The sequence below is a fragment of the Terrapene carolina genome, unplaced genomic scaffold (genome assembly GCF_002925995.2).
Source record: "Terrapene carolina triunguis isolate 2854851 unplaced genomic scaffold, T_m_triunguis-2.0 Scaffold62, whole genome shotgun sequence".
NCBI classification, from domain to species: domain Eukaryota; kingdom Metazoa; phylum Chordata; order Testudines; family Emydidae; genus Terrapene; species Terrapene triunguis.
Window position 1 is genome coordinate 31,624,611 of NW_020664413.1, and position 17,613 is coordinate 31,642,223.

The 17,613-nt window shown below is 44.0% G+C and overlaps 1 protein-coding gene across 1 annotated transcript in view; it reads right to left on the bottom strand.

Moving 5' to 3' along the window:
• The window catches only part of DPP4 (dipeptidyl peptidase 4), a 78,187-nt gene that overhangs the window by 30,180 nt on the left and 30,394 nt on the right, over window positions 1-17,613 (bottom strand). Inside the window, exons 10-14 of the mRNA XM_024203766.2 lie at window positions 17,167-17,270; window positions 12,086-12,221; window positions 11,875-11,919; window positions 7,483-7,587; window positions 7,319-7,386 (exon numbers count right to left, since the gene is read on the bottom strand). Coding sequence (XP_024059534.2) covers window positions 7,319-7,386; window positions 7,483-7,587; window positions 11,875-11,919; window positions 12,086-12,221; window positions 17,167-17,270 — 458 coding nt within the window. The remainder of the gene's footprint in view (window positions 1-7,318; window positions 7,387-7,482; window positions 7,588-11,874; window positions 11,920-12,085; window positions 12,222-17,166; window positions 17,271-17,613) is intronic.

The following is a 17,613-nucleotide window of genomic DNA, read 5'->3' on the forward strand; positions in this document are numbered from 1 at the left end:
ATGTGATTGCAGAGCCATTGGCCACTATCTTTGAAAACTCATGGCAATTGGGGGAGGTCCCGGATGATTGGAAAAAGGCAAATATAGTGCCCATCTTTAAAAAAGGGAAGAAGGAGAATCCAGGGAACTACAGACCGGTCAGCCTCACTTCAGGCCCTAGAAAAATCATGGAGGCAGGTCCTCAAGAAATCCATTTTGAAGCACTTGGAGGCGATGAAGGTGATTAGGAACAGTCAACATGGATTCACCAAGGGCAAGTCATGCCTGACCAACCTGATTGCCTTCTATGATGAGATAACTAGCTCTGTGGATATGGGGAAAGCGGTGGATGTGATATACGTTGACTTTATCAAAGCTTTTGATATGGTCTCCCACAGTATTCTTGGCAGCAAGTTAAAGGAGTATGGATTGGCTGAATGGACTATAAGGTGGATAGAAAGCTGGCTAGATTGTCAGGCTCAACGGGTAGTGATCAATGGCTTGATGTCTAGTTGGCAGCCAGTATCAAACGGAGTGCCCCAGGGGTCGGTCCTAGGGCCAGTTTTGTTCAACATCTTAATTAATTAGCTGGATGATGGGATGGATTGCACCCTCAGCAAGTTCACAGATGACACTAAGCTGGGAGGAGAGGTAGAGGATAGGGGTAAGGTCCAGAATGACCTAGACAACTTGGAGGATTGGGCCAAAAGAAATCTGATGAGGTTCAACAAGGACAAGTACAGAGTCCTGCACTTAGGATGGAAGAATCCCATGCACTGCTACAGGTTGGGGACTGACTGGCTAAGTGGCAGAAAAGAACCTGGGGATTACAGTGGACTAGAAGCTGGACATGAGTCAAAAGTGGGCCCTTGTTGCCAAGAAGGATAACGGCATATTGGGCTGCATTAGTAGGAGCATTGCCAGCAGATCGAGAGAAGTGATTATTCCCCTCTATTTGGCACTGGTGAGGCCCCATCTGGAGTATTGCAGTTTTGGGCCCCCCTCTAAAGAAAGGATGTGGACAAATGGGAGAGAGTCCAGTGGAGGGCAACGAAAATGATTAGAGGGCTGGGGCACATGACTAATGAGGAGAGGCTGAGGGAACTGGGTTTATTTAGTCTGCGGAAGAGAAGAGTGAGGGGGGATTTGATAGCAGCCTTCAACTACCTGAATAGGGTGACCAGATCACAGGGATGAAATATCGGGGGGTGGGGGGGAGGGGGTGGCGGGGGCGGAGCACACAAAAAAAAAGCAGTTTCGCAGGAGCCGGGGGCATTAGCAGGCCCCAGCACACAGCGCCCTGGCCGCGCGCACTGCCTTCCCCACGGAGCCTCCAGCCCCCCGGCCCGCCCCAGGCACATGCGGCGCATCCCGCCGCCAGCAGGGAGCCCTGTGCCTCTCCCGCTCGGCTGCGCTCCAGCGGCTCCTTCCCGGTGGGGCGAGCCGCTGGAGCGCAGCCGAGTGGGAGAGGCGCGGGGCTCCCCGGCAGCGGGGGGAAGTTTATCGGTTTGGGGGACCCTGGCCGGCTCCTTGCCCCTGTCCACCGGCCGCCCCGCCTGGGACAAGTCTCGCCCCCGTAGCCCCTCTCCACCGCGTGTCTCCGGCGGGCGGCCCACGCCCCCAGGCCGTGCCGCCCACCCGGGCCCTGCCGGCTCCGCGCTGCCCCCAGACCCACCGCGTTGCCCCGTGGGCTGCAGGGCTGAAGCAGCCTCCGCGCTGCACTTCAGCGCTCCTGGCACCGGCCGGCCATGGCCCGTGTGCACAGGGGCGTCTCCTCCCCGGGCCCGCCTCGGGATCCAATGGGGCAGTGAGGGGGCGGGGCTGGGGATGGGGATTTGGGGAGGGATCCATTGGGGGAAGAAGGGGGCGGAGTTGGGGCGGGGGGGCGAGAGCCCCTCTAGGCTCCGCCTGTGCGCCAGAGCGCAAGGCAAAATTGTTGTTTGTCCAGTGTCCCAACCGAACATCGGTCAGGATGTGGGACAAACAAGCAAATATCGGGACAGTCCCGATAAAATCGGGATATCTGGTCACCCTGTACCTGAAGGGGGTTCCAAAGAGGATGGAACTAGGCTGTTCTCAATGGTGGCAGATGACAGAACAAGAAGCAATGGTCTCAAGTTGCAGTGGGGGAGGTCTAGGTTGGATATTAGAAAAACCTATTTCACTAGGAGGGTGGTGAAGCACTGGAATGGGTTACCTAGGGAGGTGGTGGAATCTCCATGCTTAGAGGTTTTTAAGGCCCGGCTTGACAATGCCCTGGCTGGGATGATTTAGTTGGGGCTGGTCCTGCTTTGAGCAGGGGGTTGGACTAGATGACCTCCTGAGGTCTCTTCCACCCTAATCTTCTATGATTCTATGCATGGCATGACGGGTGGTAGGTTGTATGTCGCAACTCATGATGTAAGTGTGGGGCGGATGTCCAGTGCAGGTACTCCATAAGGAAGGGAAACAGTGACCGGATAAATGGCTTGGAGCTGTTCATTAAAGGAACAGAATGGGGGGGGGGGAGTTGGGGCTCCTATGATTGGTACAGCAGGGAGCCAAACCCCCTTTTTATAGCCCACCTTAACCCTCCTATGAGGGGGGTGGCTGGTAAGGTCCCAGCAATGGATTGGCTGGGGGACCTGGATGGAAAAAGAGGGGGAGCTGGCAGAACCCCCCCGGGTAATTACAGAATAAACATGGTGTTACCTGTACTGTACACTTTTATCTGCTGGATAGGCCCAGACATTTAATAATAAAGTTACGGCCATATCAAATGTCTCTTGTCCTTCTTTCGGTATAGCCAGACTATTATCCTCCTTTCATGGTTAGTGCCATGAAAACAGGTGAGGCTGGCCCCCCTCACTGATTTTATTGCATTCCAGGATTGTTGAAGCGGGACAGAAGAGAGTCCTTCACAGATTTCATTAAGTCCTGGCTTGCATTTGTCATGCTACTGTCTGATTGACACAGACAATGTCATACTGAATGCTGCCATTGAGTATCTGAGTGCAGACAGAAACACTACTCAGAAGTACCTAAATTGTGTCTTTATAGTTGGGATTGCCTATCAAAGGAACAAGCATAACCCTGGAGGCCAAGTGTTGTGAAATTACAGGCCTAGATCAGAGATTCCAAAGCACATGGAGAACCTGCCTATGTAGGAAACACCAGAATAGCCGATTAGATCAGCAACAAAACAAGGAACAAAGGGTGACCACACTGACTGATATAGAGCCGAAGTTAGTTCAGAAAAGTCTATGTAGGAGCAGAAAAAAATAGATATGGTTTGATTTTGGCCTATATTTTAAATTATGGAACAGAATCTTGGGTGTGCTGGCACAGCACTTGGTACACATGATGAGGTGGGGCTTTCCACCCATCCTGGAGGCAGCTGGGGAACAATCTGGCCTCTGCTGGAACTTAAAGCAGCCTCAGCATTAGCTGTACCAGTCTCTATTGCCCTTAGGAGCTGTTGTAACAGCTCTGGCCATGTCCCCTCCAACACATCCCTTATGTTGAGGAAGTGGCAGGACATGGATTATGCAGGAACTCTCTCTTGCTGGGGGAATCCCCAGCTGCCCATTTAAGGCAGTTTTAAGTAAACTTTGAATCCCTGAAGTAGCGAAAAGGGCATCAAGCCAGGCCAAGGATCTGGCTCAATACGTTTAGCACTTTGGCTAAGTTACTAAAATAAAAAATAGCTAGTATGTAGGGTTCTCTCTCGGTAACAGTTTGAAAAGAGCAATTTTCAAAACAGCAGTTACTGTTTTGTGACTCTTTCTTCATGGAAAAAATGTTTAGTAACTAGGGCTAATCGCAGTTAACTCATGCGATTAACTCAAAAAAATTAATCGTGATTAATCGCAGGTTTCATTGCACTGTTAAACAATAGACTACCAATTGAAAAGTGTTAAATATTTTGGATGCTTTTCTACATTTTCAAATATATTGTAGTCTGTGTTGTAACTGAAAACAAAGTGTATATTATTTTTTATTACAAATATTTGCACTGTAAAAATGATAAAAGAAATAGTATTTTTCAAGTGACCTCAGACAAGTACTGTTATGCAATCTCTTTTTTGTGAAAATGCAATTTACAAATGTAGATTTTTTTTGTTGCATAACTGCCCTCAAAAACAGAGCAATGTAAAACTTCAGATCCTACTTGTCCACTCAGTCCTACTTCTTGTTCAGGCAATCGCTAAGACAAACAAGTTTGTTTACATTTACAGGAGATAATGCTGCATGCTTCTTATTTACAATGTCATCAGAAAGCGAGAACAGGCATTTGCATGGCACTTTTGTAGCCAGCATTGCAAGGTATTTACATGCCAGATATGCTAAACATTTGTAGGCCCCTTCATGCTTCAGCCACCATTCCAGAGGACATGCTTCCATGCTGATGATGCTCATTAAAAAAAATAATGCTTTAATTAAATTTGTGACTGAACTCCTTGGGGGAGAATTGTATGTCCCCTGCTCTGTTTTACCTGCATTCTGCAATATATTTCTTGTTATAGCAGTCTTGGATGATGACCCAGCACATGTTGTTCATTTTAACAACACTTTCATTATAGATTTGACAAAACGCAAAGAAGGTACCAATGTGAGATTTCTAAAGATAGCTACAGCACTCGACCCAAGATTTAAGAATCTGAAGTGCCTTCCAAAATCTGAGAGGGACAAGGTGTGGAGCATGTTTTCAGAAGTCTTAAAAGAACAACACGCCGATGCAAAAACTACAGAACCCGAACCACCAAAAAAGAAAATCAACCTTCTACTGGTAGCATCTGACTCAAATAATGAAAATGAACATGTGTCGGTCTGCACTGCTTTGGACTGTTATCGAGCAGAACTCGTCATCAGCATGGACAAATGTCCTATGGAATGGTGGTTGAAGCATGAAGGGACATATGAATCTTTAGCACATCTGGCATGTAAATATCTTGTGACGCCAGCTACAGCAGTGCCATGAAAACATCTGTTCTCATTTTCAGGTGACATTGTAAACAAGAAGTGGGCAGCATTATCTCCCGCAAATACAAACAAGTTTGTTTACCTGAGTGATTGGCTGAACAAGTAGGACTGAGTAGACTTGCAGGCGCTAACATTTTACATTGTTTGGTTTTTAATGCAGTTTTTTGTATATAATTCTACATTTGTAGGTTTAACTTCCATGATAAAGAGATTGCACTACAGTACTTGTATTAGGTGAACTTAAAAATTCAATTTCTTTTGTTTTATACAGTGCAAATACTTGTAATCAAAAATAAATATAAAGTGAGCATTGTACACTTTGTATTCTGTGTTGTAATTGAAATTAATATATTTGAAAATGTAGAAAACATCCAAAATATTTAAATAAATGGTATTCTCTTATTGCTTAACAGTGCGATTTATCACGATTAATTTTTTTAATTGCTTGACAGCCTGATTAGTAACAGTCTTTTATTCCAACATTCCTGTAACTCCAGGTAGGTAAAGAGCACCCTGGAAAGCATTCTGGATCCCACTGACTTTAAGGGGAATTGGGAAGTTAGTGGGAACTGTGCATGCATGTCCTGGGATAGAATGTTGTCCTATATAGGAATTTCATGGTATTGGTCATTAGAGCCTCAGCAGTGCAATTCTTGATGGTAGCTAGAACCTAGAAGTGACTCAATAAAAATGATCACATGGTGTTCCATAGTTATTGATCAATGGCGCCAGATCAATACAGTTCAGTTTACAAGAGTTTCTACCTGCCCCAAACTGCCAGACCTCCAAGTTCTCTCTATGGGAACCACAATTTGGGCAGGTTTCTTTCCTACTTACTCATCACCACCCAGATGTGCGTATTAGAGGAGTTGTTATTGTACCTGAACTTAAAAACAGGCATTAGCTGCAAGAAATCAATGTGCAAGAAGTGTCAAATTCTATGAGAGAAGACAGGTGGCCCCAGCCATGATGCACAAGAGGCTAGAGGCTATGATAAACAATGACCCACGGTCAAGCTAGCTCATATGCTGCCAGCCATAGCATGAGCTGGACTTCACCTTGTATTGCAAGCACAATGCCGTCACTTGTCCTACATTGATTTTTTAAAAACTTAAATAGGCTCGCATCAAAACATATGCAGGAATCTGTGGGTTAAATGGCCCTGTACATCATCTGGAGGCCTCATTACAAGTAAGATCTACTGGAGAAGCTTTAAAGTTCTTTGTCTTTGCGTGAACATTACACAGAGTAAATGACTGAACAGGACTTTAGATGATGTAATGTTACTCTGTTATATACTGCTAACTAAATATATTTATTTTAACAGATGCCTTATTTATTGTGATTGACAAACACACGCACACATTTAATACAGTATAGGTCCAATTCTCCTCTCACCACATCCGTTTATCTCCATTGACTAAGATGGAATTGCACTTGATTTATACCAGTGTGAGACGAGGACCAGGCTCATCATATTTTATACATGGTACACATTGCATCTACTATTCCTATAGTTCTTGCTAGTCATGAACTGGAACAGAATAATTTGAATTCAGTTTCTTTTTGTTCATGTGGGCTGCTTTGACAGAGACTGGTTATGCAGTAAGTGGTAAAGAACGCATCATTTTTCACTAGAATTTTAATAATTACTTAAGGTGACTTTTGCCCTCTGAACTAAAGGCTAAACATTTTTTTTTACAGAAGGACACATCCAAAATGAGCTGGGCCATCTTAAAAAGAGGCATTTCTGGTTTTATGTGAGCAACAGATTGAAACAAAATAAGAATTTTTCTAAAACAAAATAAGGAAAGTGCACCTGGCACAGCTTCTCTTAGAGTCAGTAGGCTTAAGCCTTAAATATTCCCTAGACAGTCAAATCAAGCAGAAAAAATAGTGCAACTGCTGCTTTCCCCCCCTCCCCTACAATTTCTGGTCTGTATGTGAAGAAAGGGCATAGTGTTTCACAGAGACTGTAGTATCTTTTAATAATATGTTATAGGAAAAGCATACAGTCAAATACATATAGCAGTGTGCATGTGTATACATGTATCTCAAAGATAGGACCACATTGCAAAGTTCAGATCGAAAATATCTTCCCAAATTTAGAAGTATTTGCATGCAGAGTTTGGTGTTGGGAACCGTGAGTGTGTGCACATCTGAGTGAGTCTTTTATGTTCCACTAAACTTTTATGGACCCCTACCTCCACAAAGACAAGTGGGGTGGGTCTTTCTTCCAGCCTATTCACAAGGGTTAGATTTTCAAAGGTACTTAGGCAAATGATACAGATACACGCTTAGTGGGCTCTCCAACAGTAACTAACCTGTATTATGTTGTAAAGACTTGTAATTAAATTGCTTTTCTTACAATACTCACATAAAGTCATTGGTTACAGCTTCTATGCTGATTACTTCCCATTTTCCATGTGTAATAGGTATTCTGCTCTAAAAACAAGGGGAGACAAAAAGTAGAAAGGTAAATTCCAACTTGGCCTGAAGAAATGTAAATCAGCAGTGACTATCCTAAGAGTTATTACTCACCCCTGTGCTGTTGATATAGTGGATGTGCTTGAAGCCCTCTGTATTGCTTAAAATTTTGTAGTAGCTAATATTATCAGATGCAAAGTAAGGGTCAGAAGGCTGAAACTGGAAAAACACAACAAAACTATTAGAGCATATAACAGAAACCCAAGAACAAAATGCTGACCTTCAGTTTTTGGGAATCCCTCTGCATCTGAATTCATAGGCTCTTAACATTCATGTCATGCATCTCGGTAAACATACCACGGAATACTGTTTCAGTTCAGGGTTGGAAATCTATTTTGATTAGGTGCATGGAACCTATAGCAACCATCTTTAGAAGTAAACACAGCCAACATGTTGTCTTTGTTTCTTCAGCAGCAGAATTTCCGGTGCATTAGCAACCTGCCAACCACGAGCTCCCACCTCCCCTTCAAATTAAAGACTTTCAGGTTTACTATTTCCCTGTCACTTTATAATATCATGGTGTACTTGTTACTGCAAATCGCTAAATGTGAAATTTGAGGGGGCCCGCATGATGTTTATGAATTTGGGCACAGTTCATTGATATGTCTTCTATGTTCTGCAAACTTTTCAGTTGAAAAATGGCTTCATTTTCCAATAAAACAAGCCAGTTTCCAAGGGCAAATAGCCCAATTTTGAGTGGACAGTGGCTTCACAATTCAGAACAGCTTAAAGCTGGCACTTGTATTTTTATGTTTTCATTGAAGACATAACCATTCAACAAAACAGACCTGATCCAAAGCACATTAAATCAATGGGAGTCTTTCCATTGACTCCAGAGGGCTTTGGGTCAAACTCAAGTAGGAAAAAAATTGAAAGGCATGAAATTGCTCTGTACATATTGGGGTTCAGGAAGTGGGGAGGATCCACAGGGCCTGAAACTCAAATGATTACGGGGGACAACTAATGGAAAAACAGGGACAGGAGTGCGGTCAAAGGGTAAAAAGAAGGGAACCTGACGGGGACACCAAGCAGAGAACCCCAGACAGCGCCCACTGCTCCTCAAAGGTGTCAAGGGAGCCAGTGGACGCCGCCCAGAGAAACTCTGCCTAGATACGTGAACGGACAGAGGATCGGAAACAGGCCCCACAGTCACAGGAACCTCCATCGGCTAAAGGATCCCCCCCCCCAGCCTAAGGGGAGGACCCACAGGGCCTAAAACCCAAATGATTATGGGGGACAACTAATGGAAAAACAGGGACAGGAGGGCGGTCAAAGGGTCAAAAGAAGGGAACCTGAGTGCAGAGAGAGAAGGGCCTGGCTGCAGCAAGCTAGGGATAGCGTACCTGAGTGGAGCAGGGCTGGGGACAGGCTGGGGAGCTCCAGCCTGGATAGCCCCAGGCTGCGGCCTAGCGGAAGGCCAAGGGGTACTGGGGGTTGCAGAGGGCAGCCCAGGGCTAGGCCAAGGCAGCAGGTCCAAACCCCCCTTGCCAGTGATGAGTGGCCTATACTGCAGTCTGCCCCAGGGAGCGGGGGCTAGTTGGTGACTGGCAGTGGCCTAGTGCTGAGGCAAGTTGGGGGTGGGGGTTCCCCAGGGAGGGGAGACCCAGATCTGTGGGGTACTGCCAGGGGGTAGCATCCCAGTAATAGGGGCACCAGGTCCTGGGAGGGACACGGGCGCCAGTAGAGGACAAGGCGGATCACTGGCCTGCAGAGGGCACTCCAGAGGCTGGTGAGCTAATTCCCTGGATGACCAGTAGGAGGTGCCGCAGGGGTGAGTCCAGACTCCTTTACATGCTCCACGTGAAATAACAATAGATAATATTTCTATAGTGTGTCACATGTGCAAAACATTATCCAATCCTCACAATCCCCCAGGACATGTTGTTATTTATTCCTGTTTTACATATGGGGGAACTGAGACAGATAAAGTGACTTGCCTATGGCCATTCAGTAAATCAGTAGCATAAACTGTGATTAGAAATCAAGCCTTTCCAATACCTGTGTTTATTTCTCTGGACAACACTGTCTCCTTGATAATATTTTTGTACAAAATTTCATGGAATGTATTTCACTAGTTTCTCAAAGCCCTATTTAAAACTGCAATCTTACTTCAGCTAAATGTGATTCTCCTTTAACTTAATTGGCAAGGGCTTAAATTCTGAGGTAACACACTGTTGGTTCCTAGGGACCATGGAGTCCTGAGTGATCTTGAATTCACTAAAAAATTTTCTCTAGTTGGTAAAAAATAATAATACTGCCCAGCTCGTACATAGTGCTTTTCATCAGTAGATCTCAAAGCACTTTACAAAAGAGGTCACTGATCAACCTGTGTCATGTTATCCAGGGTTGAATGAGATTAAAGGGACAGAATATGTACGGGCTTGCCTATATGGACAGTTTGTGCATGGCAAGCCAGGATATGAGACTACAGTGCACTAGTCTGTCACTTACTAACTGGCTATGTGGACCCAGCTACCATACACTGAAAGTTCCATAGTGTGCTTTGACCTACTGCTGTTTGAAATGGAAATTTTAGTGCACGGTAGCAGGGTCCACTTGGCCAGTTAGTGCACAGCAGGCTAGTGTGCTGTAGACTGTCACCCATCTGGTTTTCCGTGGAATCAAAAACCCTGCTGTCTCACACACATTTGCTATCTCTGTGTCAATAATCCTCATCTTGGCTTTGATCCTTTTTATACAGTTAAGATTTTTTTTTAAATCCTGCTACTTTAATGGCACAAAGACTCCCCATTCTGCCCAACAGTTTACACCAATTGCCTAATTGTGGAGCCTTTGCTGTACAGAAGCAAAATGTGTCAGCATTAAAGCCTTCCTCTCCATATCAAATTTGACAGCAGGTGGGATGATCTCTCATCATTGTACTGGGGATGATTTCATCCCTGCTGTTTCCTCCCTCACTGCGTTTCTTTAAATTTTTTGCTTTCTGACTTAAAAGTGAATTTGTGACTAAAACAGAGTCAATGTGTGGAGAGTGCGGGCGTAGAGAGCATATTCTGTGTTCTCATCAGAAATTCTGAAACACATTTCTCCCTCTGGTCTGATCTTTTGGGTCTATCCTTCACTTCCTCCAGATCGTCTAAGTAGTTCAACAGGTGCCTACTCTCTACCACATGGCATTCTGTCCCAATGCAATGTGGAAAATGGCATTTAGATGGGGTTCTACTCAGCAAAGCTGTGTGAAAAATTTCATCTGGTTGGTTAAAATGTATGCAAAAAACCGAGCAAGATTTTGTTGTTGTTTGGGGAAATTTATTTTGTTTTAAGAGAAAAAAGGGAGAGATTTGAATGGAGTGATATCATATTTTGCTATGCTGAAGACCAAACCAGTGGAGAGGCTATGGGCCAGATTGTTTTAGTACATCCTGGCTCCTTCCTGCCACACTGATGGTGCAAAGGGGCTGGAGAGTGGCCAGGTCTCGCTGAGAATTCCACTCGTGTCCACCTCTCAGAGAATACCTGGCTCCTACCTCCAACCTCACACTACCACCAGGGTAAGCAGTGACTCAGAGGCAAAGCCAGCTATCTCTAGCTAGTGTGCAGTCCCAGAGGACTGTTGCCAACTAGCAACTCCTAGATCAATCTAACCTACGTGGAGCCAGGGTTATGAGCCAAACTCAGAAAGTTAAGCGTTACAAAACCCATGGACTAGATCGAGGGACGTGATCGTTCCCCTTTATGCGACATTGGTGAGGCCTCATCTGGAGTACTGTGTCCAGTTTTGGGCCCCACACTACAAGAAGGATGTGGAAATATTGGAAAGAGTCCAGCGGAGGGCAACAAAAATGATTAGGGGTCTGGAGCGCATGATTTATGAGGAGAGGCTGAGGGAACTGGGATTGTTTAGTCTCCAGAAGAGAAGAATGAGGGGGGATTTGATAGCTGCTTTCAACTACCTGAGGGGGGGTTCCAAAGAGGATGGAGCTCGGCTGATCTCAGTGGTGGCAGATGACAGAACAAGGAGCAATGGTCTCAAGTTGCAGTGGGGGAGGTCTAGGTTGGATATTAGGAAACACTATTTCACTAGGAGGGTGGTGAAGCACTGGAATGGGTTACCTAGGGAGGTGGTGGAATCTCCTTCCTTGGAGGTTTTTAAGGGCCTGCTTGACAAAGCCCTGAATGGGATGATTTAGTTGGGAATTGGTCCTGCTTTGAGCAGGGGGTTGGACTAGATGACCTCCTGAGGTCCCTTCCAACCCTGATATTCTATGATTCTATGAAATTTAAATGAGTGGGTTTTGCACAGCTCCAGTTGAGATCTATTCCTTTTGCCACATGTGCGCAATTAGCAGTTGTCCAAGGTAAGTTATAGATCAGGTCTGGGTAACACACCATTAGAAAGGTAAGAAGTTAATTAAATGTAAGGAAGACATTTATTATGATCAATGTGTTATGTAACATGTTGCAATCTAGAAACTGAATACTCACTGTGCCGATCCAGCCAGTTTTACTTTCTTCTGTATGTTGTTTGCCCTGAGGGGAAAAAAACACACACACACCCCCGCAACCGGCATTATAGTGTATATTTCACATAGTCTATGTATCACACAAATATGTCTGAATATATTTTTCTTTCCTCAACCCCACTCTAGACTCTTATTTATTAAGTCATTTGACTATTTAGCTCCGTTTTTCATACCTCTGGACATTGCCACATTCCATTCTCTCTTGTAAAGTCACAGACCACAAGGACTGAAAAATTCTGAATCCTTCTGAGCCACTGCAGACAGATCCTTTCATCTGTTACCCATGTTACAGCACTCAAATAGTGATCCCTGGAAATAACAAACGCTATTAAATGCTTCAGTATCTTCCATATGCTACTTTTCTATATAGTGGTGTCCAATAGTTCATTGAACTCTACATATTCAGGTCTTACACTTTTAGTTGCAGTGAACTTTTCAGTTGCATTCAATGCTACAGACCTCAGTAACCCATTGCAATGCTTGATGTATATTGTTTAGCCATCAGGTAATGCCTCAGCTTACTTTCATTCATACAGTAAGGCACTAGCTCAGGGGTGGGCAAACTACGGCCTGCGGTCCGGATCCAGCCCGTGAGCCATTTTAAGCTGGCCCGCAAGACTCACCACGTGGCTCGGCCCTGCTCCGGAGCTCCAGCCGGGGCGCTGGGTTGGGGCCGCACCACGCGGCTTGGCCCCTCTTCAGCGCTCCAGCCGGGGCGCAGGGTCAGGGCCGCGCCACGCAGCTAAGCCGGGTCATAGCTCCGCTCCAGCTCCTACACACTCCAATGGGAGCTGCAGGGGTGGTGCCTGAGGATGGGGCAGCATGCAGAGCCGCTTGGCTGCACCTACACATAGGAGCGGAGAAGGAACATGCCACTACTTCCGGGAGCCTCTTAAGGTAAGCACCGCTCGGAGCCTGCACCCCCTGGGCCTCTCCCCATGCCACAAACCCCTGCCCCAGCCCTGACCCCCTCCTGCTCTCCAAACCCCTCGATCCCAGCTCAGAGCTCCCTCCTGCACCCCAAACCTCTCATCCCGAGCCTACACCCCTTCCCGCACCCCTGCCCCAGCCCTGATCCCCCTGCCACCCTCCGAACCCCTCAGTCCCAGCCCAGAGCACCCTCCTACACCCCAAACTCCTCATATGCAGCCCCATCCCAAAGCCTGCACCCCCTCCCGCACCTCAGCCCCAGTTTTGTGAGCATTCATGGCCCGCCATACAATTTCTATCCCCCGATGTGGCCCTCGGGCCAAAAAGTTTGTCCAAAAAGTTTGCCTAGAAAGTTTGAGTTTTTGTGTGTCAGCGTCCCACAAGAATTATAATTAAATGTTGACAGAGACATTGATGGATGCACTCAGAACTGCTCAACAGCATGACAAGAGCCCTGTACTATGGATGGTATGGGTGGTCTGAGATTTTGGAGTTTTATCCCACAGTCTCAATGAAGTTCTAAGAGGTAGTGAAGTGACAACCTGAAATCCTTGGTTAACCAGGGAGTCCAGATAAAATGGAGATTTTTGTAGCTGGTCCTATGCACTTCCTAAGTGGGACCTATTATCCCACTGACTCAGTTTGATATCGCTGGGAATCCTGTGCTTACTATGAAGGCCTTTTTGCTACTCAAGTATCTTAGTTCCATCTCCAGAACATCATCTAGCTGAGAACTTTGCTTTACAGGAAGGACTTAGAATCAAAGAGAAAAGCTTTCACTTTTATAATTTTGCACTCTATTTGCATGAGCTCCTCACTCTATTATAACAAAGGGCAGCACCCACAGAATGCAGTAGTTCTCATTCCCAACTATGATCCCTTACTCTTGTGTGTAAAAAGAGAAGATAAGGTTATGCTCTCCCAGTATGACAGGGGTAATTACAGCAGGCTTTGTGAACTGATCTAATGCAAATGTCTTCACAGGACTTTGCTCTTAGCTCTACAGCTGACATGTTTGTCAAAGTTCATGTTTCTTCTCTCTCCTTCCCTTAACAATCAGCTGACAAAGAGCAGGTGGGAGATTTTGTGGTGAAATTAGTTAACTGTTTGTGAGACCATAAACAAGCCCCCTCTGCAAAAAAACCTGAACTTATTATTTACTTCAACCACAACAGCTGTACTTTGTCAGATATGCCACCTGGCTTCCGGGTCTGATTATTTTGGGGGAATTTCTGACTACAATGTAGGGGTTCTATTCATACATATATAAAGTGTATAAATCTCTATTTCTGTGCTGCGCAGCCCATGGCACTTGGCTGTGGATTGTAATGTTCTGATAGGACACTTGTACTTCAGATTTTATGTTTCGTGAACAGTTTCAAATTTAATGTTTCATTTTAATGTTGCTGTTTTCACTGTTATGGAGCAATACAGCACAAGTCACAGGAAAAAAAAAGGAAACTGCAACAAGGAAATGGCTAGAAGAAGGAGCCTTTGATGCTCTTCCTTCTCCTCCTCCCACCCATGCCTCCAACAGTTGTTTTCTGTGGTAGTTAGAAGATAAATCCAAATTTAATAATGAAAAGCATTTAAAAAGTTGGTTTTGTTTCTTTAAATTGAGAAAGCTGACACTTCTGCAGGAAGATGTAAATGTCAAACAAGACAAGACAATTAAAAAAAAAAAAGACAACCATCATTTTGTTTAAAGACTTTTTGCAGCTTTTTTTTTTTAAATGACCATATTTTACAACCAATAGGTAGGCTGGAGTGTACCTCTGGTTTTCATGGATTTTTATATTTGTGATGTGATTAATTCAAATTACAGGGATGTCAGGCAGTGCAAAAGTATTGCATTTCACTTCCTTGTTTTCTCCCTGGAAAGCGTACTCCTGCAATCCTCTACCACAGTGTGTTCTCCCACTCTGTAAACTTCTCATTTCCAACACTGATACAAACTGATAGTCTCACAGGGTGAAATCCATCCCTGTGCACAGGCCTGGGCATTACTTACGTCTCACTTAACCATCCCACATGAACACTCACCACCACAGGGATCTAAGTGGGATTTTAATGATATATGTTTTTTGTGCTGGCCTTCTGTAAATGCACAAATTTCACCAGAATGTTAAATGGCAAAATGTTGCCATTTCAAGCATTTTGGCAAATGTCTCAGAGAAATGGTCAGAGTGCCCCTCTGGATAAATGCTACAATTTATGAGAAATTCCTAAATCCTGAGGGCCAGACCCACTCAAGAAACACAGATGGTGAAAGGAGCCTCTCTCCACATTGTTTTCTTTAGGCAGAATAGACATCCTCATGCTCAGAGAGGGCAAGGACCCCATAATATCAGGGCTAGTGCACTAGCTTGTGCAAAAGATCACGTGTCCTGTCAGTGCTCTGGGCCCAGCCAGCAAGACTTGATATCAGTGGACAGAGGTGCACGTAGCACCAGCTTTAAGCTTGGTGAAGTGGCTACGCTCCTTGGGAGTGCTCAGCAGCACTGTATAGGCAAATGTGTGCAGGCATAATATCTCCTGAAGCTCCCCCTGGGGTAGTAAGGCCATGCACACTCCCCACCCCTCCAAGCCCTCCATGAAGGGCTGTACTTAATGCCAGAATTTAGCCATACAAGGGTGAAAGTTTACCACTCTCATAATGAAAATGCCAAAAAACCTGCCTGCACCCCCTTCTCTATCCCCAGCTGGCAGTCTATTTACAGTGGGGGAAAATCTCTCTTTTCAAAACAGGGAAAACTTGAGACAAACCCACACTATTTTGGGGTTACTTTTCCCTCAGCAGTGAGAATGTTTTCTATGCAGTCCCCACCATGAATACTTACATTGCTTTACATTACACCACATCAACCGCAGACCATCTTTTATTTATTAAACTTCACTATCGTGTAATTCCTTAAGAGAGGTGGGAGTTGTGCATGGGGAGGGATGTTTGTAACAGCATCAAGTGCTTCCTACATCCTTACTTACAAGATCAAGGTTTAATTTAAGTGTTACATGTAACATATTTGATCCTAAGCAGACTTAGACATCTGTATTCTTGAAAATTCTGGGTCTGATTCACCATTGTGTTAGCCCAGATTTATATGGTATTACACTGAAATAAAACTAGAGTAATTCCAGTAGAAAATCAGGCCCTGTATTAGGCTGTGAGGGTGTGTGCACATTATTGTTTTGAGCTAAGAATGATATTGTTCTGCTTTCACTGGCTGCTAGTGAAATATAAGGACATTTTTCTAAAGAACAAAGAAACCAATTAAAAACTAAACTGAAAACAGATGTTTATTCTACACTTCTATCTAGAAAACTTCAAGAGCTAGCTAGCATCATCAATATTTTGTGGAATTATTGTAGGGCTATAAAAGACTATATGAACAATATATTAATGTAAACAGATACATGAAGTTGGATATATGCTTCAATCACTGATTCAGTTAATAAAGGATGTTGATTTTACTGTGGTGAGGATTGGAATGGAATATCTCTGTATTCTGACTGTAGTTATTTGATAACACAGCAGAGGATGCTGTTTTATTTCCTGACTAACAGGCCTGCTTTGCTTTCTCTAAAGATTATCACATCTTTCTGTGTGACACAGTACACACTATCTCACTGTCTCTAAATCCTTACTGTAAACATTAGACACTTACACTCCATAAGTCTACAGTATTGTGGAAACAGGAGACTTTGGATACAGAATTGTGCGTGTATGTGTTAAATCCTTTTGGTTGCTCTTTTCCGAAGACTCAAATTGATGTCAAGTAATACATTGTCAGTGGCATTTTGAGAAATAAGACTTTTAATTTACTTGCAGAATTGCTTGTTTACACATTTTAAGTTTAATCAGAGGAACTTTGCTATGTTACCTCACGATATAAGCAGTATTGCTTTAAAATGAGCCAATGAAAACACAGTGGAATCTCCTCCCAGTGAAACCAGATACAGTGAATCTTCATTTACCGTGAAATAGAGTGACAATTCTAAATTTTTTTCTCAGTGCATTGTAATGTGCAAATTGCATTTCCACGTATAGTCAATTTCTGCTGATAGTAAAGCTGTTCTGTGAAATGACTTCACTATAAGAAGGATCCACTATATATGATGAGCCAATAACGTGTCATATTCTGAGCACAAGAAATCTGGAATATGCCATCACCTTTAAATTATTTTTAGAAAGAATAATCTCTGCATGGGCTTTACACAGTAAATCCTGTTCCTCTCTGAGCAGTGTGATAATGTAACTCAGTGATATATAGTAGTAATCTAGGGCATTCACAGAGAAAACACACATACTATCAAAACTACTTACCCTGATATTATGCTAGCTGGTGCAATAATTTCACTGGAATTCACAGTGGGAGGAGCTTGGGTATTCACAACAAATAATTTTACAGTAGGATTTGCAGCTCCTGCCTAAAAAAGAATAAAATGTTTCACAGTATTTTTGAAGACAATAAATACTTTCTAAGTGAAAACAACTCTCGAAATTGCACATACACTTATCTTTTTTATTAAGAGATTAGCCACATATGTTTTTATTAAAACTATCTCTTCATTTATAAAAATAAATATCCATAATTGTGTTTGATATATTTTGTCTTCATTTACCGTATTTGTTAATATACCATAACTTCGGGCAGAGGGTAGGGCTTATTGCTCTCCAGCAATGGGTTATATTCAACACGTGTGTGTGTGTGTGTGTGTGTGTGTGTGTGTGTGTGTGTGTGTGTGTGTGTGTGTGTGTGTGTGTGTGTGT